This window comes from Chelonoidis abingdonii, chromosome 2 (assembly GCF_003597395.2).
Source record: "Chelonoidis abingdonii isolate Lonesome George chromosome 2, CheloAbing_2.0, whole genome shotgun sequence".
NCBI lineage: Eukaryota > Metazoa > Chordata > Testudines > Testudinidae > Chelonoidis > Chelonoidis abingdonii.
Window position 1 is genome coordinate 153631356 of NC_133770.1, and position 26645 is coordinate 153658000.

Genomic DNA, 26645 nt, shown 5'->3' on the forward strand with positions numbered 1-26645 from the left:
TCTTTCTCTCTCCAGGAATTGTAGGTGACTCCACTTCCTTTTTGAATGTAGCTTATAAGGACTTGTGTGGAACTTGTTTATCAAAGTGTAGCATAAAAGGAACAGATTCACTAAGGGGGTGTTGCCTCCCAAATACTCTTGCATACATTTTTCTTATAATAATTAACTGTGCTTAGTTCTACCATGAGTCCAAGGTCAGTATAATGAAATAAAACACCTTATATGGCCAAATGGCTAACACACCATCAGTTAGCCTTTTTAGGGGCTCTGTTTAAGGAGGATCCGCCTCTGAGGTTTCATAGTCTGGCTGGTATTTATACCAAAGGCACATCAGAGCGCAGTCCCAGAGGAAAGGAACTCTTGTGTACTTGGTGAGTACTGCAAAAGATCTATTCTCTCTTTGCTATCACAAGCCTTGCTAAGGTTCAGAAGGTCCATCTAGGGGTGAGATGGGAATCCTACAAGAAAAACGTTGTTTTAATCATGTTGCTGTTAAGTCAGGGGCTCTGGCTGCACCTGCAAATTGCTCCCAGCATGTGCCCTTTGGGGGGACTTGTGTGGAGGCTGTAGCAGCAAAAGGGGAAGCAGCTGCATGATCTTTCTTTGATCCTTAGAAATATGCATCATGTAAAGGGAGACAGAGAGAAACTCTGGGATGCAGCATAATCTTAGTGTCTGCAGCTGTCAAGCAGAAATGACTTTGACTGCTGCAGTTTTCCTAGAATGCCTGGAGAAGCCAGGCTGCATCTACATTTTGGGCTGCTGTGATTTTTAACGCTCATGTTACAGTTTTGATTTTGTAATAGGAAAGTTAACACAGCAGCAAAGTGGGCTGCTGTTAGGACTCATTGTTTACAGCGTGTGTGCATGGCACTTACAAACAGTCTGCAGAGCCCTATCCTGCAAGGTGCTGAGCCCCCTGGATGATACAGGCTTGTGTGACACAGGTGTGGGCCAGAGGGCAACACACACAAACCAGAACTTGGTGGGTGGGGCTGAAGAGTGGGGAGGGAGGGTTATTAATCTTATACATAGAACAGATCATTTGAATTGATCAGTTTTGTTTGTTTCTTATTGGCCACTTGTTCTTAATTCTCTGTCTTCAGTGGAAACTGAAATTGACATGGCTCAGCATAAATGCTGACAGCTTTGTCTCCCCCTCCTCTGGGCTGCATCTTATTCTAGGAGCTGCTCCATGTTGTCTCCAGACAGGAAATGAAATGTTGGGAGTGGCCTTCTGCAAACCAGGAGTTGGGAAAACTATTTCCATTTTTGGGAAAGCCTGTGATGTAGCCTCATGTTTGTGTTTACTCGAGCCCCAGTGTGGTTTGTCTCAGGCTCTGATTCATGCTGATAAAGAATTATGGACATCAGGGACCTTTGCAAACTGGATAAAAGGAAAACTGCCTGTGTTTTTTCAGAGAGCCGATACCTGCCTTCATGCCTCTGCGGTCTCTTATAACAGGGAATTTGTCTTAAAGGAGAATTGCAGTATTCTCCGGGGAGAAACCATAGTTGATAGGGCTGTTCAAAGTGAAGAAGTTAACCTCAGGAATGTAGGTTAGAGGCTGATGCTGGTTTCCACGGAAGCTATTAGGCTTACTCTAGACTGGCACCGGTGTAAATGAAATCAGCATCTAGCCCTCTGTCTTCCAGTATTCTGGAGGAATAGATCAGTGTTACTGCTGCAGTTAAGGGAGGGGTCGTATTTACCCCACTGATGCTGCCAGGAAGCTGAGGTATTCCTCTCCCTTCTTCCCCCGCAACAGAATTGCCAATACTTTTACTTCTGCTTTGAGCCCAAGGGGCTTTTCTAGATAGATGTAAGGTTAAACGAAAGACAAAGGGTCGGATTCTGCCCTGATTTACAGCCATTTGAAGTCAGATTGGACCAGATTCTGATCCCAATTCCATCAGCATAAATCTAAAATCATTCCTACTGAAGGCGGTGGAACTGAAGAGAATCAGACTACAGAAATATTTCACACATGTAGTGTAATTCCAGACCTCACAATATGCATGAATGTCTACAGAGGCATATCATACGCTACCAGTTGCACTGAAGTGTATACATTGCATTGACTGGACACGGGGCCCTAATTCTGATTATACTTACGCTAGCATGACTCAGGAGTAACTCATCTGTGACTGGCACGGGTAGATCAGAATCTAGGCTCTCATGCATTATTTTTGACCAATCATGTTAACTTCCTCATGTCTCTCTTTTTACAGTGGATTTTCCATTGGATGCTGGGGTGTAAAATATTATGCTTATTTCATGGGCAGGTGTCTTCCATCAGGGGTCACCCAAAGCAAACTCTCCCTGACTTTAGTGGGAAAGTTGCATGAGTAAGGACTGCAAGGTTGATTATTATTTCTAGTCCTGTAGCATCCACCTGGCATTGACAACACTTGAAGAAAGATGCAGCCCCTGCCCTGAGAGCCTACTAGCTTTGCCACGCTTGGCTATGAATAAGGACTACCGGGGAGGCAGTGTGGCCTCATGGACGGAGTACTGGTTTGGGACTCAGGATTGCCTCCGTTTCCCCATCTGTGAAATGATACTGACCTTCTTTGTAAATTGCTTTGGGATGGATGGATGAAAAACGATAAATAAGACTGAGCACGGCATTATTATTGCTATTCGCTTTTTTTTTAAAACAAAGCAGGCCCGCAAATTAGATACCCACGATGTATTAATTTAGTGTGTATCTAGATGATGGATTAGCCTTCTGCTTTAGGGAAGGATGAGCCATTTGGAATCAGTAGGTTTGACAGTAAAAGAGCTAGGATTCTGGCTGGAATTCAGTCTGGTTTGATTCATAGATTCTAAGGCCAGGAGGAACCATTAGTTCATCTAGGCTGGCAAGCCACAGGACTTCATACAGTTTGTAGAAAATCCTCTCCAAAACCTTAAACAGGAGGGATAATTAGCCTGCCACTGGATCTGAGTAATTCCTGGAATGACTGTTTTCCAGCAGTGGAAGAATGGTCATGGGTGGTTGAATCCTCAGCTGATGTAAAAGGACATTGCTCCACTGGTGCTGCGGATCTGGCCCAGGGATTTTAAAAAGACCTGAGGGAAGCAGTGAAATGTACATTAGCACGATTCCCCCAGGCTGTCCAGAAATGCTGCGAGGCTGCAAGCGATCTCTTTCCCCAATTTCTTCCCTTGTGGGCTACTCTGCAATACTACCAGCTGGTCAGGAATCCCCTTCTCTTGCATCCCTCTGTGATGGGAGGTATGCGGTAGGCCTGGCATCCATCACAGGTAACTGCACTGAAGTGAGTGCTATGAGAGAAGACTCAAGCGCTGCCCTGTATTTCTAATGTGCAACTGCTTCCTGCTAACAGGTTCCTGGCCACAACAGCAGTACATTTAAACCAGGCATCTCCAATCTCCCCACTTTGGTTGCCCATCAAGGGGTCAGCATTATCAAGTACAGGGCAAATGAGGAAACTAACTCATTAAAAGACAATGAGAAGTTGTATGGCTGGCTTTGTTATTTATATACAAGGGGCCGGATTCTGCTGTGTAATTTCAGAGCAACTCCTCTGACTTAAACTGACTTATCCGGTTCATAGCACGAGCCCAGAGTCTCCCTGCACTTTGTGGCTGGAGACTTTTTTCCTCCAGGTGTACAAATTCATGCGCACGCAATGCAGTTTAAAACAAAATACAAATCACTGGACCATGCACTGAATGATGGACAGACAGGGCCTTGGGCCCATTTCTGGTTATACTGATGCCAATAGTGCTGTTATTATGTCTGTGTTTAACATTTACCAATGGGCTGTAGTAAAAAGCCAGTTAGGCTTGGAGACTTTTTTATTTCTGCCTGGTCTTGTATCAAAGGAAGCTTCTCTGAACCTGGGCGGATGTTTGAAACCTATAGCCAGCTCCATAGTGGATTATCCCCCTCTGAACCCTTGATTTATTTGTTTTCCTATTGCCAGCTAGGTACATGATGTTAAAATTCCCCCTTTCGCAGGTTCATTTCTAACTTCTCTCTGATTCCTGGCCTTCATGTGGGCCTTGTCTATCAGACCAAGGATGGTCTCTCATCCAAGCTTCCAACCATGAAAGCCGGACCCCCTTGACATTCCATTCACTACATAGCTGCCGTCAGCAGCAGAGTTTGCACCTCCTCCTTGAGCTGGGTCCATCTGTTATGTCATGGACCACACCTCTTGAAAAGCCTCAACCTATGCTCGTGTAAATCAGTGGCAAAACTCCCACTGACTTCTGTAGTGCAGGCCCGATCAGCGTAGGGAGATGCTCAAAAGGAACTTCCTTAAAGGGAACGGGCTGAATCTTACTCTCCCTCCACTGCAACCCCATTGAAGTCCCTGGGGTTCAATGGGACTTGCTGCTGCAGCTGAGAGAAGAATTGAGGCTAGTCTCCAAAAGGACCTGTTGGAGCACCTTTAACAATAGGTGCACGGTGCCCCAGTTTGCCATGTCTCCTCCACGTCTAGTTTCTGTGATTCGCTCCCGGCCTCTGCAGGAAAGACCAGGACGGCAAATCAAACCTAGGTCTCTTGACTTGGCTCCCAAAGCAACCCAAAAAGGTGACTTTTGGGGGTGCCTGTTTAGTGCAGGCCTGTGACACCTGTGCTCTGGGCAAGGCCCAGGCATCCTCTCTGCTTCCAAGTGCAACCCAAGGCATTGGCTGCAAGGTTTCAGAGCTGGCTACTTTAGAGGAGGCCTCTCTCCCCGTGCTCCACCTCAGCAGCTGAGTCTAACTGAGGTGCTTCTCCTAACAGCTCTTAGGCGTGAGCTGCTGAGAGCTGGAGGCGGGGTGACTGCAATGGAAGGTGGCAGAACGCTCCCCCTCTGGTTGGTCATCAGATCCAGAGTGGAAATAAGGTTAAGAACGTTACACGTGAGGGTAATTAATCACTGGGCATGGGGAAGTCTCCATCTGCTGGATTCTTTAAGTCAAGACTGGGTCTTTTTCTAGGAGATCGGCTCTAGGTCAAACCGGATTTTATGGGCTTGATGAAGGACTCCCTGGGTGAAGCTTTCTGGCCTGTGTTCTGCAGGAAGCCAGGCTAGGTGGTCGTAATGGTCCCTTCTGGCTTAAAGATGTACCCGCTGCAGCTTTTTGGGCATGGCATAAGGCTCATTTAATTTGGCTGAGCCTTTGCCAGATGGTTCTAACCACTGGTGTAGCCTTTTCATGACTGAATTTTCTGATTGATGAAGAATCATTTGTTTTACACACCAAGTGGGCCCTGAAGTGACCGACACAGATAAAGCTGAGTGAATAGACCCAGTGATCTGAATCTCTTATCTCCATCTCACCTGCCTCTGTATGTAAGAAAATATATAGTCCGTAGGATCTTTGCGTTCAGTAGGCCAGACCCATAGCGGAGGAAAATTGCTGTAACTCCACTGACCTCAGCAGAGCTACAGGGATTTGCACCAGCTGAGGCTCCGGCTTCTTGCTTCCTATATCACTTGCTTTCTCAGTTGAACTCCTTGAAAATGTGGGGTTGGACATTGCTCTCCCTTGTAGCACTCTGTTGACTCCTCTGTGGTCGGATGGGTGGATGGGTGTAGCTGAGCGTGGCATTTGGTCCAATCCTTGAATAGCTTTTCAGAGCTGCATGTCATTTTTAACATTCCCCTTCATCTCTGCCTCTTCCAGGTGCCTCTGAATTCCAGCATCTATCAGCTCCACCATGTGTGAAGAGGAGACTACCGCTTTGGTCTGCGACAATGGCTCCGGGCTGTGCAAGGCTGGCTTTGCCGGCGATGACGCCCCACGCGCTGTCTTCCCATCCATAGTGGGTCGCCCTCGTCACCAGGTTTGTGCAATACCTCAATGGCAGTCAACCCCCACTCTGTAAGAAAATGCTGTCAGACTGAGGCAAAAGGCGTGAGGAAGTCCCATTTGAATCCAGGGGATGCTGCATGGAAAACACTTGCATAATCTGGGCTAGGGTGGACTGAGCTGAGATGCTCTTTCATGTGCATTGCATGTTGGACTTGGACTGGGGAGGGATAGCTCAGTGGTTTGAGCACTGGCCTGTTAAACCCAGCGTTGTGAGCTCAAACCCTGAGGGGGCCGTTTCACTAGCAGTATTTGGTTCTGCTAGTGAAGGCAGAGGGCTGGACTCGATGACCCTTGGGGGTTCTTTCCAGTTCTAGGAGACAGGTATATCTCCATTATTAATACCAGCCTGGTTGGTGACCCAATCAGTCCATCCTAATCAGGCCCTAAAATCTGATGAATTGTCGGTCAACTTTTATATTACAGTTTCATGTGTCAAGGGTGAACATACGATTAATAGGTGTTTTGATAAATGGCTGATGAATTTTCTATAGAGTCCAAGAGGTCAGTGGGTTGCGTATAGCCATCTAAAACATGTTCTGCAGATGTGCTGAGAACCATCGCTAGCTCATGCCTAGAACGTGCTTGTAACATCTATGGGCAGGGACTGTCTTTTGGTTCTGTCTTTGTACAGCAATTCGCACCATGGGGGTGGGTTCATGACTAAGACTCCTATGGTAATACGACTAACAAAGGACAGGCCTGAGAGTCAGGACCCTGGGGTTCCCAGCACTGCGGCAGACTTTGGGCAAGTGGCTGAAGCCAACATTTTTCATAAGCCATCGCTGATTTTTGTGTGCCCCAGTTCTTGAAAGCTGAATTTCAGACGTCCTGGGGGTGATCTGAAGAGGTACTGAGCACCTGCCGCTTCCATTGGCTTCGGCTGCAGTGGTAGGTGGTCAGCACTTTTGGAAAAAAATGGGCTTAAAGGGCCTCGAGTTGGGCCTCCAAAATGAGTGGCATGATTCTGAGAATGTCCATAACTGCTCCATGCCTCAATTTACCCCTCTATAAAATGGGGCTGGGGCTGCCTTGCCTCCTAAGGAGCGTTGTAAGGCTTAATTAATGTTTGCAAAGCACTCTTTAAACCCAAATATATACAGCTAGTCCAGCCCCTCTTGCTGAGACAGGATGAAGTCAACCTAGACCATCCCTGGCAGGTGTTTGTCCAACCTGTTCTTAAAAACCTCCAGTAACAGGGATTTCACAGCCTCCCTAGGGAACCTCTTCCAGAGTTTAACTAGGATGGAAATGTCACCTGTCCTGTATGCTTCTAAATGCTTCAGGAGGACTGGATATTCCAGGGATGCAGTTGAGGAGCAGGGAAGGGACCTGGGTTGCAGGGAGGGCTGTCAGAACCTTAGGCCGACCATGGAGGAACCACAAAAGAAGTAGTTCTCTGGAATTGAATTGTTTTGTAAGCAGTGCTGCGATTGGGGGATTAATGGTGTTAGATTTAAATGCCAGCTCCACACTGACTTTGTTCCTGTCGAAGGCTGAATCTCGGATAGCGTCTGGCACGGATTACCAAGGCGGGTCCCGATAACAGTACGTTGGTGGTCTGATCCCACTGGGGTTGAAAGTAACTCAGCGTTCAGACCCAGAATGTAAATGGGGGAGGAGTGCTGGGGTTGCATGTGAGAGCTGATTTGGGGGAAGAGAGCACAGTCCTTGGGGGGAAGATTAAGGACTGTGAGCCTTTGGTCCATGTGTTCATGAAAGCAAGGAGGATCCAGAAGGAAAGGTCTGCCCAGTGGAAGCCCTTTAAGGAATCTTAGTTGTAAACTACTTTATATGTGATAAAACTAAGTCTCAAGATGTGCACATCAGCCTCTTCCAATTGAACACAGATCACATAGTCTTTCCCACCCTCAATCCTTCCTTCGTGATCTCCCTCTGCTGCTCTTGTCTTGACTTAGATCATAAAATCTTTAACGCAGGGAGTCAGCCTGCTCTTGTTTGTTAATAAAGTTCTGTGCACCTGTCTGGCACCATAGAAGTAGGGCCCCATTCTACAGCCACAGAACCTGCTGCAGAGTTCACCCCATGCTCAGATGACATTCCTGGGCTGTGTCCTGCTAGCCTCTCTTTCTCAGCATTATTGGCGTATTTGGCTAAAGTCCAGGGCAAGATGATAACAGGAGAGTCTGGACAGACACTGGGTATATGATCTCCTCCTGTCTGGAGCCAGAAGCTGACTTGAGACAGCCGTTGTCAGAGTGCTCCAGGATCTGTTTCTCATGATACACAGGATGTTCAATCTTTCTGAAGCATTCAGTATAGCTGATCGCTGGACTTTGCTTTACTATCTCCAGGGCAGGCTTTAGTTCTAGCTGATAAAAACCATCCTGGTGGTAGTGAAACTGGGTGAATCCTCAGTGGCCCGAAACTAAAATCATGGACCAGGTTCTGATCTGAAAGCGACTCCAGGTCTCTGCTGATGCCAGTGGTGTTACTGTGAATTTAAATACGGGGGGTGGGTATGAGGGGGAACCTTCTGATTTTCCTTTCTAATAGGAGGACAGTTTTCTAGGATGAGCATGAGGATGACTCTCCAGGCAGAGTCACATCCTAGGGGCTGTGTTGGCCCTGTTAACCCAATCGGTGGCAGTGGTAGCCTCAGAGTGTCTTTATAACATGCCGTGTTCAGCATTCTACCGATGAAACTGGCCAGCCTGCAGCTAACACAGAAAGCTGCAGCCCAAGCGCTGGGCAGAATGCCAGCTGCTGTCAGCCTGCTCCTCCTACTGGTTGGCTTGGCACATGGATTAAGTCAGGGTTTTACTGCTCTGAGAGGGGAGTATCTGTAGAGCAGCTGGTGCCCTGTGTTGCATCTTGACCTGGGATCTGAGGAAAGAGTGCTTTTACCCCCAACGTTTGCAGAGCCAAGGCAGCTGCCTCTGATTGTTTCAATCTACTTATTGTTACTTAGCTCCCACTGGCCTCAAAATGCTGCAAGGCATTTAACTAACTACCCCTCACAATGCCCCTGGGAAGCAGGTACCTTTATTATCTCCAGTTTACAGATGGAAGCAAAGGAGAGGAGACACACTGCACCCTAACCCTGGCTCTGACACAGGTTTGAACCCAAGCCCTTCTTCCGTCCACACACATGATCGTGGGCCCAGAGGACCCACACTGAGATTGCTCAGTCAGGGCAAACTGCAAAGAATGGGGCAGACAATCCCCCAAACTGGTGGTTATTCTAATAATTAGATTCATCAAGCCAGCAACCAAACAGCTCCTACAATGCCTTACTGGTTACCCAGAAGCCAAAAATACAGTTCCCTTAAAAGACTCCAGCCTTGGGCTCCCACCCAGACAGCCAAGTCAAATATGATGAGGATTACTGAAAATCTTGTTAATTATATAAAAAGTCCTACCAATCCCAAAGGATCGGGCACATCACCCCCCCCAGGAAGCGCCGCCCAGAGGTGGGGGCAAGTGGGACAATTTGCCCCAGGCCCCGCAGGGGCCCCCATGAGAGTTTTTCGGGACCCCTGGAGAGGGGTCCTTCACTCGTTTCAGGGGCCCTGGAAAACTCTCATGGTGCTGGGGCCCCCAGAGCTTCTTCCGCTCCGGGTCTTTGGCGGAAAGGGGTCCTTCCGCTCTGGGGCGGAAAGACCCCCCACCGCTGAATTACCACCAAAGCGGGACTCGCCGCCGAAGTCCCAGGTCTTCGGTAATTCGGCAGCAGGGGGCCCCCGCCATGGGTGTTCGAGGCACTTCGGCGGCGGGTCCCGGAGTGGAAGGACCCCCCGCTGCCAAATTACCACCGAAGTGGGGCATCCCCCACCACCGAAGACCCCAGGCCCCCTGAATCCTCTGGGCGGCCCTGCCTCCAGGTCAATGAATATTTCAGATCTTACCCAAATACATGCTTACAGCCAATTCTCATTAACTAAACTAAAATTTATTAAAAAAAAAAAGAGAATGACTATAGGTAAAAAGGTCATGATACATACAGGTTTGAATAAAATTCTTAGGTCAGTTTCACAGAAGAGATGGTGAGCTTTGGAGTTGCAAAGAGTTCTTTCAAAATTAGTTCCACAGGTTATAGTCCAATGTCCAATATCAGAGTGATCCAGGCTGGAACTGGACACCTTAGTCTTGCGACTGACTTGAGTCAGCAGGTGTTCAGAATCTGTGCCCTAGGACTGTGCGGGGGGGAGGGGCGGTTAGAGCCTGAATCCCACTGTGACTTGGGTCAAACCCTGTCACTTTGCAGTGTGGACGTAGCTCAAGTCGCAGACCCGAGGCAGAAGGTCTGCCTGGCACAGTACGGATGCTTCAGCACAGGTGTGAGACCCAGGGCCAGCAATTGTAAACCCAGGTTTATGATGCAGCGTGGACGCTCAAGTGCAGGGTTTGGTAAACACTGAGTCCGCAAGCCAGGGTCTGCAGATCTGAGTTTACAATGTAGGGTCACCAGATAGCAAATGTGAAAAATCGGGATAGGGTTGGGGGGTGATAGGAACCTATATAAGAAAAAACCCAAAAATCAGGACTGTCCCTATAAAATCGGGACATCTGGTCACCCTGTTACAATGCAGTGTAGACAGACCCATACAGAGTAAATGACAATGCCAAGACTCCATAGCCAGTGGTAAGTCTTGACCCTGTTCTTATAGAAGCCGGACAGCAAAGCTCCAATTGACCCCCATTGGGAGCAGGCTTGACTCCAGTGTCAGAGATGGAGTTGGGACTCAGGAGTTCCTGGTGCCCGGCCCCATGTTCAGTCTGCTAGACCTTGCCGCTGTGTCATTCTGCCAACGCCACTGAAGGTTTTTCATGTTGTTTCATTCCTATGTGTAAAAGCATCAAGGTTGCTGCAAAACAGGGGTGTTCTAAGGGCCAAATGTACCATAGAATCATAGAATATCAGGGTTGGAAGGGACCTCAGGAGGTCATCTAGTCCAACCCCCTGCTCAAAGCAGGACCAATCCCCAACTAAATCGTCCCTGATGTAAATCCATGGGAGATAACAGATGAATTTGGCCATAAAAATGATTATTGATTGGGTCTCATTCTCCACTGGGCTGTGCTGGTGTGAATCTGGAGTAACTCCAAGCAGCTGTATGGATTCTGGACTAACCGGCGATCAGGATCTGGCCTCAAACCATTTCTAAGGGCCTGATTCTGATACTGTTGCTGCTCCATGGAGGGACGCCTGCCTACACTGTGAATTTGCCCCAATTTCAGCCACTGGTATGACATCAGTGTAATTTGCACTGGCACAGCTCACCCCAGTTTCAAGCAGGAATAAACTCCACAGGTGCAAATAGTGGCTGAATAACGCCTTCATCTGGGAATAGTCTCATTAGAGCCCATTAGTTTGGCCCTAAGGTCGGACTGAATGAAAACTGAGCAAGAACCTCAGGTTTTGCCCAATATTTCTGCTGCCCACGATGGTACGATAAATAGGCGCATGGAGCAGTGTGCGTATCTGAGCTACCGGACAGTTTTCTTCTGTCTCATGGAGGTGAGCTTGGCAGTTAACGTCTCCCTTGTTGTTTTCTAGGGTGTGATGGTGGGTATGGGCCAGAAAGACAGCTACGTAGGGGATGAGGCTCAAAGCAAGAGAGGAATCCTTACTCTCAAGTACCCCATCGAACATGGCATCATCACCAACTGGGACGACATGGAGAAGGTAGGACGGGGAACTCTTGTTCTCCTTTGGACTCAATCAGCAAAAAAAACCCCACCAAACTTTCTCCACTGTTATTTTTCAAATGGTTTTGATCATTTGCCTTTAAGAATCCCACTCTTCTGCAGAGTCGAATAGAAAAACCAGTGAGCCAGTCAAGGGTTATTTTAATTTTCCTTTCCTAATTTCAAAATGTACTCGTGTTACTCACTGGAGATGGTGTTGCAAGTCCCCCGTCCGTGCCTGATCTTGGAGGATGAGTTTAACAGCCCCCGCGAGGGAGGCTGGCTCTTTGGCTCAATCTGTAGCAGCTCACACTTCTAGCTCTGGCAGTCCCCCGTGTGTCGGCCAACGACTGTGGTGGTGACACTTGCGTGAATTTTCTATTGTTGGGTCCAACACCAAAGTCCTTCCATTGTACATCAGCTGTGGCCAAAGCAGGACTGTTTTCTACAGCATTTACATAACAGCCTCCTCTGTGGGTTGAAGGTTGAATACTTTACTCTTTATCTCCAAACCACAGGCCTCTACCTCTTGGGCTAAAGGAATGACTCTATCAGTTGCTGACGGTAATAAGCTGTTATCTGCCATGGGGGCCAGCCATTAGAGGGGAACATGGCACACTTCATGCTGTAATGATGGCAGCTACAGAAACCTCTCTAATTTTCAGGGCTTTGTCCAATCTGCTGCCCCATTCATTGGGGAGATGACTTCACAGCCTCAGGAAGTGTTTCCTGATGTACAGCCAGTATTCCCCTTTGCTTAACGTCCTCTTATCTCTCCTAGCTGTTCCCCCCAGCCCCCGAACCATCCTAATCAATCCCTCTCATTCCATGTGGCTTATACACCTGATCGATGGTCACTTCCCCTCCTTCCCACTGCAGACCCCAACTTGTATGTTAGCCCAGCTGTACAAATTCAGTTTCCTTTTATCATAAATCAAGCCCTCAGTTTTAATCTCAGATATGGGTGGGTGGATGGAGGTAGGACCGGGCCCCCAAAATCCGAGCCCCATTGACTCTTTGCTTCACTCCCGAGCTGCAGTCTTGTGGTTGCATTCTAGCTGCAGTTTAATTCTGGGGCTGAAAGAGGTTAATGTGGTGAGTCTGGATTTTCCAGCTCAGGCCCATTTCTAGACCAAAGTCTGGCCCGTGCTGAGGCTTCACCCCGATTCCAGTCACCAGCATAGCTACACTGCTGCCAACCCCTGGTGTGGACAGGGCAAAGCCGCCACATGCACCAGTCGCGTTTACATCTGCTTTAAACTGGAGTAAGCTGCGCCAGTGCAAGTTTCAGTTTAGCCATTGTACACAAGGAGTTTGCCCTGGTCCAGCTGCACTGATGGCTGAAACTGCTGCGAATCCCCAGTGCAGACAGGCCCATATCCGTTCCCTCCATGGAGTCAGTTAGAAGAACTGAAGGCAGAAAGAGATCTAGGGGTCATAGTGGACCACAAGCTAAATATGAGTCAACAGTGTGATACTGTTGCAAAAAAAGCAAACGTGATTTTGGGATGCATTAACAGGTGTGTTGTAAACAAGACACGAGAAGTCATTCTTCCGCTCTACTCTGCGCTGGTTAGGCCTCAACTGGAGTATTGTGTCCAGTTCTGGGCACTGCATTTCAAGAAAGATGTGGAGAAACTGAAGAGGGTCCAGAGAAGAGCAACAAGAATGATTAAAGGTCTTGAGAACATGACCTATGAAGGAAGGTTGAAAGAACTAGGTTTATTTAGTTTGGAAAAGAGAAGACTGAGAGGGGACATGATAGCAGTTTTCAGGTATCTAAAAGGGTGTCATCAGGAGGAGGGAGAAAACTTGTTCACCTTTGCCTCTAATGATAGAACAAGAAGCAATGGGCTTAAACTGCAGCACGGGAGATTTAGGTTGGACATTAGGAAAAAGTTCCTAACGGTCAGGGTGGTTAAACACTGGAATAAATTGCCTAGGGAGGTTGTGGAATCTCCATCTCTGGAGATATTTAAGAGTAGGTTAGATAAATGTCTATCAGGGATGGTCTAGACAGTATTTGGTCCTGCCATGAGGGCAGGGGACTGGACTCGATGACCTCTCGAGGTCCCTTCCAGTCCTAGAGTCTAGAGTCTATGAAACTGATCCTTCAGCACGGAGTCTGAGCTACCATTGTTGTTTTGTCTCCTCCGGCCTAGATCTGGCACCACTCTTTCTACAATGAATTACGAGTGGCTCCGGAAGAACACCCCACCCTTCTCACAGAAGCACCCCTGAACCCCAAGGCGAACCGTGAGAAGATGACCCAGGTAAAACATCAACTTCCTGAAATGTTTCCTCTACTTGTCTCATGGTCGGCACTGTCCCATCCGGGGGAAAATCCAACCAGACTGTATACTGCGCTTCTGGAGTCCCCGAAAAATCTTTAGTGTGTTGGGATCTGAGAAGCTAGATCTGTAGTTGAAGAGCTTTGCTTTAGCTGCCTGATGTCCAGCCTTTGCTTATATCATTGGTGGAGAATAATGGCCCATAACTGGTTAGATGGCAAATGCCAACTTGATCCCTTCTTGGAAGTTATCAGCAGAAATACAGCTGAGCTGTGGGAGGTGCTGGTCCATCTGTAGAATAGGATGCCCTTAGATCTTACTCTTAGCTATGGGTGAGGTCCCCTATCCACACCATGCGGAGAATATCCATAACCAGCAGATCAGAAACCCAGAGGTTCTGCTGTTGCAGTGGATGATGTAATTCTCTATTTACCCAGCTAAGCCCCACCCCAGATGGCAGTTGAAGAGTTTGGATACCGAAAACTCAACCTATGTTCACTGGGCTATTGGGTGCCTTGTGGGACCCAACCACCCCAGCTGTTTCTGTGATAACAGCAGCACATCTTGCATTTCAGCACTCTCCTGTCTCTAGATTGGTGTGTGTACGCGCGCACGCATCGGACGTCGCGCAGTCAGCAATGCACTTCGGAATGCATTGCATGTAAATGTGTGCATTCTGCACCTGGCGATGCACTGACCTGGAACATTTGAATTGGAATTCTTTTCAGATCATGTTTGAAACCTTTAATGTCCCCGCCATGTACGTTGCAATCCAAGCTGTGTTGTCCCTCTATGCGTCTGGCCGTACTACTGGTGAGTAGTTCTCTTCCACTGATGAGGCGTATGTGCTGTCGGCATGATTTTGCAGAATTGCCAGGCACTCACAGTTCTCACTGAATTCAATGGGAGCTGCATTTTCTCAGGACCGTTTAAATCCACTACTGGGTAGATGCCCAGACTATTGGTCCGCCTAAATCCTGCTCTTTTTGGGGAGCAACTCTGAGATGGAGCAGGGATGCTGGCAGCTGTGTCCCCTATAATAGATCTCATGATGGCACAGAGTAAGCTTTCTCTTAGTAGGCCTGGGGCCTTGGTGCAGCATGTATTGCTACTCCTCCAGGCAACAGCACAGCCTAGCAGTCCTAAGCTGCTGCTGGCTAGGACTTGTTAGTGACGGCAGTGTCTGTGCTAGCCAGATGGGAGGGCAAAGACAGGCAAACCCTTCCATTTGAATGCGTCCCCTTGGTGTACAGGCCGGCACACTTGCCAGGGATATCTATCCATGCATCACAAAATTATTATAACTTCCTGCTACCATCCCCCTCTTTTACATACCGGAGCAGAGCATTTAGCCCTGCTAGGGGCAAAAGTATTTTCAGTCAAATGTCTCTCTCTTTGCCAATCTAAGGTATTTAGATAGGTAGAGATTGAGGGCCTCACACACTTTAACATATTTATCCTCAGCTGCCCCTGTGAGGCAGGGCAGTGCTGTTATCCCCATGGTACAGACAGGGAACTGAGGCACAGAATGATTTGTTCAAGGTCACACAGGAAGGCTGGGGTGGAACAGTGATTTGAACCTGGGTTTCCCATGTCCTATGCTAGTTGCCCCAACCCCTGGATGGTACTTTCTCTCTGAAGAGCTCAGCTTGTTGTGAGGAGTGGAATTATGTTAATAACTGAGGCACACATTTCTCTTTGCTCTCTGCACGTAAGAGAGATGCAGGGCCAGCAGATCCATGAACTGTCTTTTAACTCCGCTCTTTTCATTGTCTCCAGGTATCGTTCTGGACTCCGGGGATGGTGTCACTCACAACGTCCCCATCTATGAAGGATATGCTCTGCCCCATGCGATCATGCGTCTCGACCTGGCTGGTCGCGATCTTACGGACTACCTCATGAAGATCCTCACGGAGAGAGGCTACTCTTTCGTCACCACTGGTACAAAGGGAAGCGTTTGGTCTGGTCTCTGTGGGTTTGGCACAGAGACCTGGGGGGAGGGAGAGCAGGTTAATGAGTGCCAGGTGGGGAAACTCAGCTTTTAGAGCCAATGGATCCCTCAGAGCATTGTGGAGAGAAGGTGCCATTGGTATCTAGAGGGAGTGGGAAAGATTCTGATCACATTACAGCTAGATCTGTTGTGTAATCACGGGATGGCATTTAATGAGGTGCTAGAGGGTGATGTGAGACTTGTGAATTGGGGGGCAAAAGGAGGTTACAGATGAGGGACAATATTTAATGACGACACAGTTCTCTGCTGGCAGAGGTCACATCTCATGATGTCAGGCCAGACTAAATTCATAAAGTTTAAGGCCAGAAGGGATCATCTAATCTGAGCTTCTGTATATCACAGACCTTTCAGTTGTCCCCAGTTACCCCTGTATTGAGCCCAATAACTTGTGTTTGGCTAAAGCATCTTCCAGAAAGGCATCTAGGCTTGATTTGCGAACCCCAAGAGACAGAGAATCTGCCACCTCCCTAGGTAGCTTGTTCCCCTAGTTAATCAGCTCTCACAGTTAAATGAAAATGGGTCCCCTAGTTCTGACAGCTCTGCTCCACCACTGCTTGGTGCTCCCCACCTTCGTCCCAGTGGAATGGAAACCATGTCAGAGCTGCGTAGCTAACAGCACTTACTTCTGCCTTCCACAGCCGAACGAGAAATCGTGCGCGACATCAAGGAGAAGCTGTGCTACGTGGCCCTGGACTTTGAAAACGAGATGGCCACAGCTGCCTCTTCCTCCTCTCTAGAGAAGAGCTACGAGCTGCCTGACGGTCAGGTTATCACCATCGGCAATGAGCGTTTCCGTTGCCCGGAAACCCTCTTCCAACCATCCTTCATTGGTGAGGGTCCATTCCATCCCATCCCCTTTTCATGTAAAGATTCTGCAACTTTCAGATCTGGATCCAGAGCGTGAGGCCGTTTGGATCTGATGGGTTGGGTACAGCCCATTTTTAAATATATTCACTGATATGGCGAGAGAGGGGCAAAGGGAGGGTAGGTTGGTTGGGCTATTTATTTTTCCATCAGTTTAAATACTGGGACAGATGGGATGGGGATATACTAGTAACATCTTCCCCCACCCTTCTACAGTCCATATTTTCCACAGTGGAACTCTCCCTTGTAAATGCTTGAGGCAAATTTAAGAGGGTGCAATTCCTCAGGTGATCATGGTTTGTTTTCTCTGCTAATTGCCATGAATAGGAGAAAAGAAGGAGGGCCAGACTCTGCTTGGTTATATGGGTTCAAGGCAAATGTCACTGAAAGTATCACTGGTGTACGTGAGAGCAGAGTTTGGCCTTTGGGTTTAGTTAGAACCTCTTGGCCTGGGGATAGAAGATGCAGGCATTGCTACACAATAGACAGTGCATAGATATTATTTGTATTGCTGTGGTGCCCAGGTGCTAGGTGCTGTACAAATGCAAAACCAAAAACCAGTCCCTAAAGAGATCATAATCGAAGTACAGAGGCTGAACTTGCTGCTTGACCCTAGGCCGGTTTGTCACTTATACAAAGCACTGATCACTGCAGTAACTATTCATAGGCCTGTGTAAAGCAACCACCCCACTAGCTAGGTGTACACGAAGATTCAAGTTATAAGGGAAGAAGATTATGTATGCATTGATGTCCTGATGCACCTCTCATTGCAATCAATGGAGCAACTCCCACCGACTCCAGAGGGAGACGGATCAGGCTTTGAAGAAAGAAAGGGGTTGTGAGCAGTCTCTCCCTGTGTAACACAACACTGATCACGTGCTGCTTCCCCCAGGCATGGAGTCTGCTGGAATTCACGAGACCACCTACAACTCCATCATGAAGTGTGACATCGACATCCGTAAGGACCTGTACGCCAACAATGTCCTTTCCGGGGGCACCACCATGTACCCTGGGATCGCAGACAGGATGCAAAAGGAAATCACAGCCTTGGCTCCAAGCACAATGAAAATTAAAGTACGTCTTGGTTATTGGCTGCTAGGCAGCGGGTTGTGCTTCTCTCTCCCTACACCAGTGGCTCTCAAACTGTAGGTCAGGACCCCAAAGTGGGTTGCAACTCCGTTAGAGGGATGGTGTTAGATTTGCTGGGCCCCACTGCCTGGCGCCAAAGCTGAAGGGTTTCAGCCCTGGATGGTGGGGTTCAGGTTATAGGCTCCCCACTTTAGCTTTGTCCCCTCCGCTCTGCCTGAGGTGGCGGGGCTTGGGCAGGCTCAGGCTTTGGTGCCCCCTTCTGGGGTCGTGTAGTAATTTTTGTTGTCAGAAGGGGGTCGGGGTGCAATGAAGTTTGAGATTCCCCTGCCCTCCACACACCATATACAACCCAATCACGCAGAGTTACTTCAGAAAAAGTTGGGCAGTAAAACTTCTCCCAGTGACTCTAAATCAAAATATCCACGTAGATCCTTTGTTTTTCCCACATTTCGAAGGTCGTCCTGATGACCAGCATTTCACATCCATAGTTTGATCCCCTTTGTTCCATTAACTGACACAACTGAGCATGACTCTCTGCTACCTGGGCAGAAGTCACCTTTTAATAACAAAGTAGTACCAATCCGTGACTCTCTCACACAAACTTGCCACTGTGCTCAGTCTTGCAGAGCCATGCAGTGCATAGCTTGGCCCAAAAGTTTCTAACTCCAGAAAGCTGCTTGTTAATACTACAGGGGAAGATTTAATACGAAGCAAACAAGGGACTTTCGATAGGATGTATTCTTATGTATGAATTGTCTCACCAAGGCCTCTAGAAGCCCCAGTCATTTGGTCTAATCTTGGTTATTGGGTTTGGTGTGTTGGTGCTGGCTGGTGTTGGTAGCCTGTAGTATACAGAGGGTCTGACTAGATGATCTAGAGGTCCTGTCTGGCCTTACACTCTCTGGACCAGGAACCACTTTGCTTGGGGCTGTACACAGACAAAAAGACAGTCCCTGTCCCAAAGAGCCTGTGCTCCTAAAGCCATTAGGAACTGTAAAAAAACTTCTCCTGTAGCTTATAAGGAGAAGTAATTACCTACCACTGAGTCCAAGTCCACACATGCAGTAACAGAAACTGGTTTGCTTTTTATGGGTCCAATCTTGTGAGGTGGGGCATGCCCTTAGGGCCTGATCCAAAGCCAGGTGGAGTCGGTGGAAAGACTCCCATTGATTTCAATGACCTTTGGGTCAGGCCCTCCCCTTGCATTCAGCTCAATGAGAATGGAGGGCGCTCGGCACTTTGCGGGGTCAGACCTGTCTGTCTAAGGCTGTGGGTCTACACTACAACTCCGGTTGTCGCTGTGCTGCTGTACTGTAGATGCTTCCTACATCGGCAGAAGGGGCTTTTCTGTCACTGTAGTTAATCCATCTCTCTGAGAGGCTGTGGGTAGGTCGGCGGAAGAATTCTTCCAGCAACTTAGCTGCATCTACACTGGGGGGTTAGTTCAACCTAACTATAGGACTCAGGATATGAAATTTTTCACAGCCCCGAGCAATGTAGCTAAGTCAATCTAATTTTTAAGCATAGACCAGCTCTTAGTCTGTGTGTCTAGGTGTCCGTACCATAACTGTGGCTTCTGGAGGTGCGCAGCCTTGTTTCACCTTATAACCAGGTCCTGTCTGCAATCATTTTGACAGATCATCGCCCCCCCTGAACGTAAATACTCCGTCTGGATCGGAGGCTCCATCCTGGCCTCTCTCTCCACCTTCCAGCAGATGTGGATCAGCAAACCGGAATATGACGAGGCTGGCCCTTCCATTGTCCACAGGAAGTGCTTCTAAGGACAGAGCGCCCGTTCTTCAGGACCTCGGGTGCTTCCCAGTTCCTTCTCTCCCTTTGCAATTATTTCTAACCATTTAAAAAGCATTAAAACTTTTTTTTCACGCCTTCCCTGCGTGTGGTGCTTTGTTCCCTGCCTTCCCAGCAGGCTGCGGGGCCGCAATTCAATGGGTGATCTTCTCTGTAGGATGGGGGTTGGGGTGGGGGGGTTTAAAGCTGCGATCCGAGAATAAGAATGGGCGAACAGTTGCAGGATCCAGCATCCTTGGTGCAGGCCAGAGCCCCAGTTCAGCTGCGCACAATTGCCTTGCAGCATTGTTTGTTTGTCCAGCCCTTTGAAGAATTACCGGTTTATCATGATAATACTCCTTTCAAAATAGGCCCATGTCTCTCATTCAGTCTCTTTCTGATGAGGGTGTAATTTCCATATCAAAGTTTGCACAGGTGGCAGTGGGGGGTGGGGATTCCTAAGAGTCCTTCTAGGGCAGTGTTCCTCAAGTAGGGGGGTAGGCCCATCTAGGAAGGAGAACAGAGACCAATTTGGGAGTGGGGGGAGGTCATGGGCCAAAGGAAATGGGAGGAGGGAAATCTGAGTGAGTGATTGGACCCCTAACTTTCCCTCCCTCAGCACACTTACTGCTGCAGCAGCAAGTAAAACAAACTTCCTTAGGAGTATGTAGGAGAGCTACCAGGGAAGGGGATGGCAGAAAGATTGTGGAGGAGGGGACTGACACCAGGAAAAGTGGATGGGACTGGGGGCGGGGGAGAGGGACCAAGGGAAGGGGAACAAGAAAAAAATGAGAATAAAAGGGAATTTAAAATATATTAACTATACAGAGCAGCATAGCTGCTGGAACAGGGGGAGCTGGGGATGCGGTACTTGAAGTGGTTTCCATTTTATACAGGATTTACAGTTTGGTTCAATGGCTCTTTGCATCCCCACTACACAAATTGTTCCTGCCCCCCTGCAGAGCAGAAAAAACAGGGACAAAAGGAGCTGATGGGGGAGGGGGGCGAGAAGGGACAGGAGAGCAAGCGAGTTCTATGTGTAAGCCCCTTTGTTTTCAGTTTAAACTGATTTTTACCGAAAAAGGATTATTTTACAAAAAGGATTATTCTTCCCACCCCGATTTTCACCCTCCTTTTGTATGATGCAAATATATAAAAAATAATGTATTTTATTAGGAAAATACATATGTTGCATGCAATGTGTTGTATTATGATAATACATTAGTCTGTGTGTATATGCAAAGCAGCCTGTGGACCTAACGCTAGAAGAAACACACAATAAACAAACAGGCACCCACACAAGCCCTGAAGTGCCTGCGCATCTGAACGTACTGATGAATCTCACGCCCACCACGGACACATTTCAAGCTGTTAGCAGAGAACAGTTTAAAGATCTGACCCACTAAAATGGGAAGAAAACAAAAATTGGTATCAGAATGTGTTTCAGCACACAAGGAAGAACTCAAAAGTTTTTAAAAAATAAAAACAGGAGATAAGGATGAAGTTGAGTGTAGGCGCAGCAATGTTGTGGCCCAGTTATTAAATGTAAATATTTATAGGCTAAGTCTATAGCAGTAAATTGTTTATTCAAATGAAAAGGTTTATTTGGGGATAAGAGAGACACTGTTTTCTTAAATTCAGAGGTGGGATTGTGTTTTGAGTTCTAGTTTAGTTCTGCAGCAAACCACATTAAGTTCCATTCATCAAAGCATTAATCCCCTGAATACTTCCCCCACTGTCCTTCTGTCCACCAAAATAAACCCTGATATTTACCCAGAAAAATTAATAGTTTTTTCCCACCAATTTTCACCTGTTTTTGTTTTTTTAGTAATAAACACAGATAAATTCCTGGGAAAAATTAAATAAAATAAAAATGGAAAATGAAGATCCCTACCTATGTGCCATGTCCTTATGTCGAGGGTCCCTAGCCCGGGGCTGGTAGAAAATCTTCCCTCAAAACTTTCTGATGGGGAAATTGAGTTTTTGGCAAAACAAAACATTTGTGGAAGCTGTCTGTGGTCGTTATTTTTCTTTGGAGAAACCAAAAACCTGAAAATCTTCAGCTGAAAACAATTTAGATTTCAGCAATTTTTTTTGTAAAAAAAAGTTTTCAGCTGAAGATTTCAACAAAATTTTCCACTGAAACACCTTCTCCTCCACACCCCCATGTTCCAATCAGCTCCAGCACCTAGAGGTGGTCCAACCACAGAAAGAACTGGGAATCTCCGCTCTAGGGAGCAACATTTGAACTTCCAAAGCCAGCTCTTGGGCTAGGGAAAATGGACACTGCTCCATTACACTGACCAAACAGAGTGCAAAAGCTCTTCAGGTAGGAAGGTAGGGTTACCAGGTGTCCGGTTTTCGACCGGAACGCCTGGTTGAAAAAGGACCCTGGTAGCTCTGGTCGGCACTGCTGACCGGGGCGTCAAAAGTCCGGTCGGCTGCTCAGCGGGGCCCTGGGGCTCAGGCAGACTTCCTGCCTGCCCTAGCTCCTCATGGATCGTGGAAGCAGCGGACAGGTCCTTGTGGCCCATAGGTGCATGGGCAGCCAGGGAGGCTCCGTGTGCTGCCTCTGCCCCAAGTGCTGGCTCCACAGCTCCCATTGGCTGGGAACTGTGACCAATGGGAGCTGCACGGGCAGCGCCTGCGGGCTCAAGGGCAGTGTGCAGAGCCACGCTGGCTGCCCATACGCCTGGGGCAGGAGTGGGCAAACTATGCTTCTGGCCCGTCAGACGTTTTTATCTGGCCCTCAAGCTCTTGCCAGAGAGCAGGGTCAGGGGTTTGCCCTGCTCTGCCTGGCGCTCCCCAGCCCCAACACACAATTCCCTTTATGAGCTCCATCTTCCGCATGCAGAGCCAAACTGTGCAAACTGTGACATCACCGCACTGTTTCCGGGTTTGGAACCCTGCCCCTACACAGCAGTCTCCTATGGCCCCACCCTCGAGAGCCTCGAAATCACCATGGGGCCGCTCCCATCCCAGCTAGGGTGACTCCGCCCGTTGTGGTGCCTGGTATGGCCCCGTTGGTGTCACTGCTGGCAGGGTCCCTAGGAGTGCCCGGTACTGCCCCACAGAACCCCTTTCTCCCCCGTGCCACACCCCATGAGTCCTCCTTCTTCCCACCTCAGTAACATCCTTTATACAGCTCCCCCATGCAGGGCTGGTGCAACCATTTAGGAGGACTAGGCGGTTGCCTAGGGCGCCAAGATTTGGGGGCGCCAAAACGGCTCCTCCCAATTTTTTTTTAAATGGTTGAGCAGCCGCTGCTGCTGGGACAGAGAGGGAGTCTGAGCTGTCGGCGGCAGCGGCAGCCGGCAGCCCAGGGTGTCCCGTGGGTCAGAGCACCGCCGCGGCAGCCGGCAGCCCAGGCCCCCCCTCCCCCCGGGGTCAGTGCGCCGCCGTGGCAGCCAGCAGCCGAGCGCCACCCCTGGGTGAGGGCGCCGCTGCAGCAGCCCAGAGGTTCGGGCTGCCCGTGGCGCGCTGACCCAGGGGAATCCCTGGGCTGCAGGCAGAGGCTCAGAATCCCTCTCCCCTCCCAACAGGAGCTCCGGGCCTATGCCATTTTTTCTCGTGCGCAGGGGCGCCGGCAGAGCTGCGCAAAGCTCTGCTTAGGCAAGTGGCAGTGTGGCCCTGCGAGGGCAGCACGACACAGGGGCTTCGCTTCTTTGAGAGGAAAGCGGCTGCTGCCCTGGCTCAGCCTCATTCAGCCCCAGCGAGGGGCAATGGAGAGAGAAAGAGCTCCAGCGGTGGTCTGGTGAGTGGAAGAAGAAGGGACCCCGATGCTCTATGCATTGGGCAAGTCGGTAAGCAACGTGCTTCCCCAGCTTGGCTAGGTGCCTGTGCTCCTGCCCCTTGGGTCCTTATGCTGTCCCGTCCTGCTCCCCTGTGCCTGGATGGCTGGAAGAGACAGCGGCTGCAGGCGGGAGCTGCGCAGTGCCCCAGGCCCCCTGATCATCCCCCCTACAGCCCTACCCCCAGCTCCGAGCCCGTCCTCTAAGGCTGGAACCCCTCAACCCATCCCCCAAGCCTTGCGCCAGCTCCGAGCCAGTCCTCTGAGCTGGAAACCCTGTGACCCATCCCCCACAGGCCCTGACCCCCAGCTTCTGAGCCCTGTCCCTCCTGAGCTTGGAAACCCGTGACCCCATCCCCTCACAGCCCTGACCCCAGTTCCGAGCCCGTCCCTCTAAGTGGAAACCCCTGACCTCATCCTCCCACAGCCCTGACCCAGCTGAGATAGTGTCCCTACACAGTTGCTCTTGCATCTCCTTGCCTCTCCAAGTTTCTGTGGCCAGTGGTGAGCGAGCTTCTCGAAGTCAAGTTGATAAAAACTACATGCGAACATATATTAGAACCAAAGACTATGTTGGGCCTATCTTACCTTGTCATAGAATGCATTGCTCGCAGCAATTACCTGAGAAACTTGTTTCTAAATTTGCTAAACTTAAAGCGCGGAAACATAAATTCTAAATTATAATATGTTACTCTGTGACCGTGTATTGTGTATAAAGTATTTGATTTGGGGGGGGGAGCGCAAGATGGAAGTTTTGCCTAGGGCGCAAAATATCCTTGCACCGGCCCTGCCCCCATGCTACACCGCATAGAGTTCCTCTCCATCACCAGGCATTCAGGGCCTGTCATACAATTTCCTTACCCAGATGTGGCCCTCGGACCAAAAAGTTTGCCCACCCCTGGCCTAGGGGCTGCAGGGACCTGGCAGCCACTTTCTGGGAGCTTCCACCACTTTGACCGAGAACCATCTCCCACACTACAATCCCCTACCCCAGTCCGGAGTCCCCTCCTGCACCCCAACTTCTGGAGCTCGCACCCCCCAACAACCCAAGCCCCTGCCCCAGCCCTGAGCCCACTCCTGCACCCCAAACCCCTCATCCCTTGCCCCACCCCAGAGCCCACATCCCCAGCCAGAGCCCTCATCCCCCCTCCCACACCCCAACCCCCTGACGCAGCCCAGATCCCACTCCTCACCCTGAACCCCTCATTTCTGCCCCCACCCAGAGCTTGTACCTCCAGCCCAGAGTTCATACCCCCTCCCAACAACCCAACCCCTTTCCCAAGCCCTGGGCCCCTTCCTGCACCCCAAACATCTCATCCCTGGCCCCCCGCCCCCAAAATCTGCACCCTCAGCTGGAGCCCTCACCCCCCTCCCATGCCCCAACTTTCTACCCCAGCCCAGTGAAAGTGAGTGAGGGTGGGGGAGAGTGAGCTAGGGAGGGGGGAAGGAATGAGTGGGGGCGGGGCCTCAGAGAAGGGATGGGGCAGGGCTTCAGGGCAGGGGTGTTCAGTTTTGTGTGATTAGAAAGTTGGCAAACCTATAGGAAGGCCTGGGAAAGATGCAAGCAGGGGGACAAACAAAAGGGACTGCAAAGCTTTGCAGGCAGTCCTGGGAGAACCCTGAACAAGCCAGGGAAAGACTGCAGAGTATTCCAGGCAGAAAGGCCTGAGAGTAGGAAGAGAGATTTTTGTTTGTTGGATTTTAATTGGAGATTATGAAGTAATTTTCTGTGAATAATCCCAAAACGCAAGGAGGACCACAGAAAAAATGTGCTGAGTAAGGGGTCCTGAAGACGAGGAAAGAGAGGCAGGGTACTGCAGAGTGACCTCTGGCCATGAGGGAGTGATCAGGTTGTTGGTGTCACTAAGGACAATCCTAAATAACTTAAAAGGTAAAAGGCAATAAGGATATACAGTCTCCCTGTTTAGGCCTCAGATGAGCAAAAGTTCTTCCATGTTTAAATTCTAATTGACCTAACAGGCCAATAAATAGAAAAGGCCAGGTGCAATGTCCCTTATCAGTTGCCATACAGTTCTAACTGGTCTAAAGCAGAAATAATGAGGCCTGTGCACCTTTAGCAGAAGGACAAGATAACTTGCAGAAGGAAAACTTACTAATGAGCTGCCGCGGCCAAGATTACTTAATGCACCTGCTTTGGGGTGGGTGGGGCTCGTGGGAGGAGGGGGGAGGAGAGGGAGGGGAAAGACAAAGAATTGTCGTGAGAAAAGAATGCTGCAGCCGGACAGAAGAAGGAGGGGAAATGGGGGCTTGCTCAGTCAGCGAGAAAAGTTCTCATGGATATAAAAGGAACAGACTGCTTTTTTAGGTGTGCTTGATTTGAGGCATCAGTCTCCTGCACCGCTTTGAGATCTCAAATAAACTTGCTGCTTCTCTATCCTGGCTGTGTTTATTTGGCGCTGAGCACACCGGGCACGGACCACTGTTGCTCGCCTGGCACATTCGGTGCTTGCACAAGGTGGTGACTGCTCTGTAGAGATGGCAAACCTTTTTGCTCTTGTTAATATATCGCTACCCAGTTGGCATCAAAATGGGTAACATTATCTCTCATGTGAGTCATGAACAGACCTCTTTTTTCTGGAGCGGGAGTGTGGCATCTGGTCTCATATAACAATGAAATCACTTAGAATTAAGGTGTGGGCACTCTGAAATGGATTTAATTTACATTGTAAGGAGTTGATTAACACTTCATGATATAAAACAGCCCCCAGATAAATTGATTTTACACCTTGTCTGTATTAGGAAAAAAGTCCTGAGTTTAGGTGGTGTTTAGATAGCACATGCTATGCTAAACCCCACTACATTTAGGCCTTGCTTCAGAGAAATCATAAAGGATTAGGGTTTGGAAGAGACCTATTAGGAGGTCATCTAGTCCAACCCCTGCTAAAGCAGGAAAATCCTAGTAAATCATCCCAGCCAGGGCTTTGTCAGCTGAGGGCCTTAAAACCTCTAAGGGAAGGAGATTCACCACCTCCCTAGAGTAACCCATTCCAGTGCTTCACACCCTCCTTAGTTGAAACGTGTTTCCTTAATTCCTACCTAGACCTCTCCCACTGCAACTTGAGACCATGGCTCTTGTTCTGTCATCTGCCATCACTGAGAACAGCCCAGCTCCAATCCTCTTTGACCCCCTTCAGGTTTAGTTGAAGACTGCTATTCAAATCCCCTCATCTTCTCTTTCTTGCAGACTAAACAAGCCCAGTTCCCTCAGGCCTCTCCTCCAAGCAGGGCTGCCGGGAATGGAGGGTAGGGCAAGTGGGGCAATTTGCCCCAGGCCCCGGGCCCTGCAGGGGCCCCACAAG

The 26645-nt window shown here is 49.1% G+C and overlaps 1 protein-coding gene across 1 annotated transcript; it reads left to right on the top strand.

Annotated features, from left to right (window-relative positions):
• Positions 1–270: 270 nt before the first annotated feature.
• On the top strand, positions 271–19637 carry ACTG2 (actin gamma 2, smooth muscle). Its single transcript, XM_032774187.1, has 9 exons — positions 271–371; positions 5655–5814; positions 11362–11490; positions 13655–13765; positions 14512–14596; positions 15563–15724; positions 16433–16624; positions 17551–17732; positions 19385–19637. Exons 2-9 carry the CDS (start codon positions 5689–5691, stop codon positions 19526–19528), a joined length of 1131 nt encoding a protein of 376 aa, XP_032630078.1. The 5' UTR covers positions 271–371; positions 5655–5688; the 3' UTR covers positions 19529–19637.
• The last annotated feature ends 7008 nt before the right edge of the window (positions 19638–26645 follow it).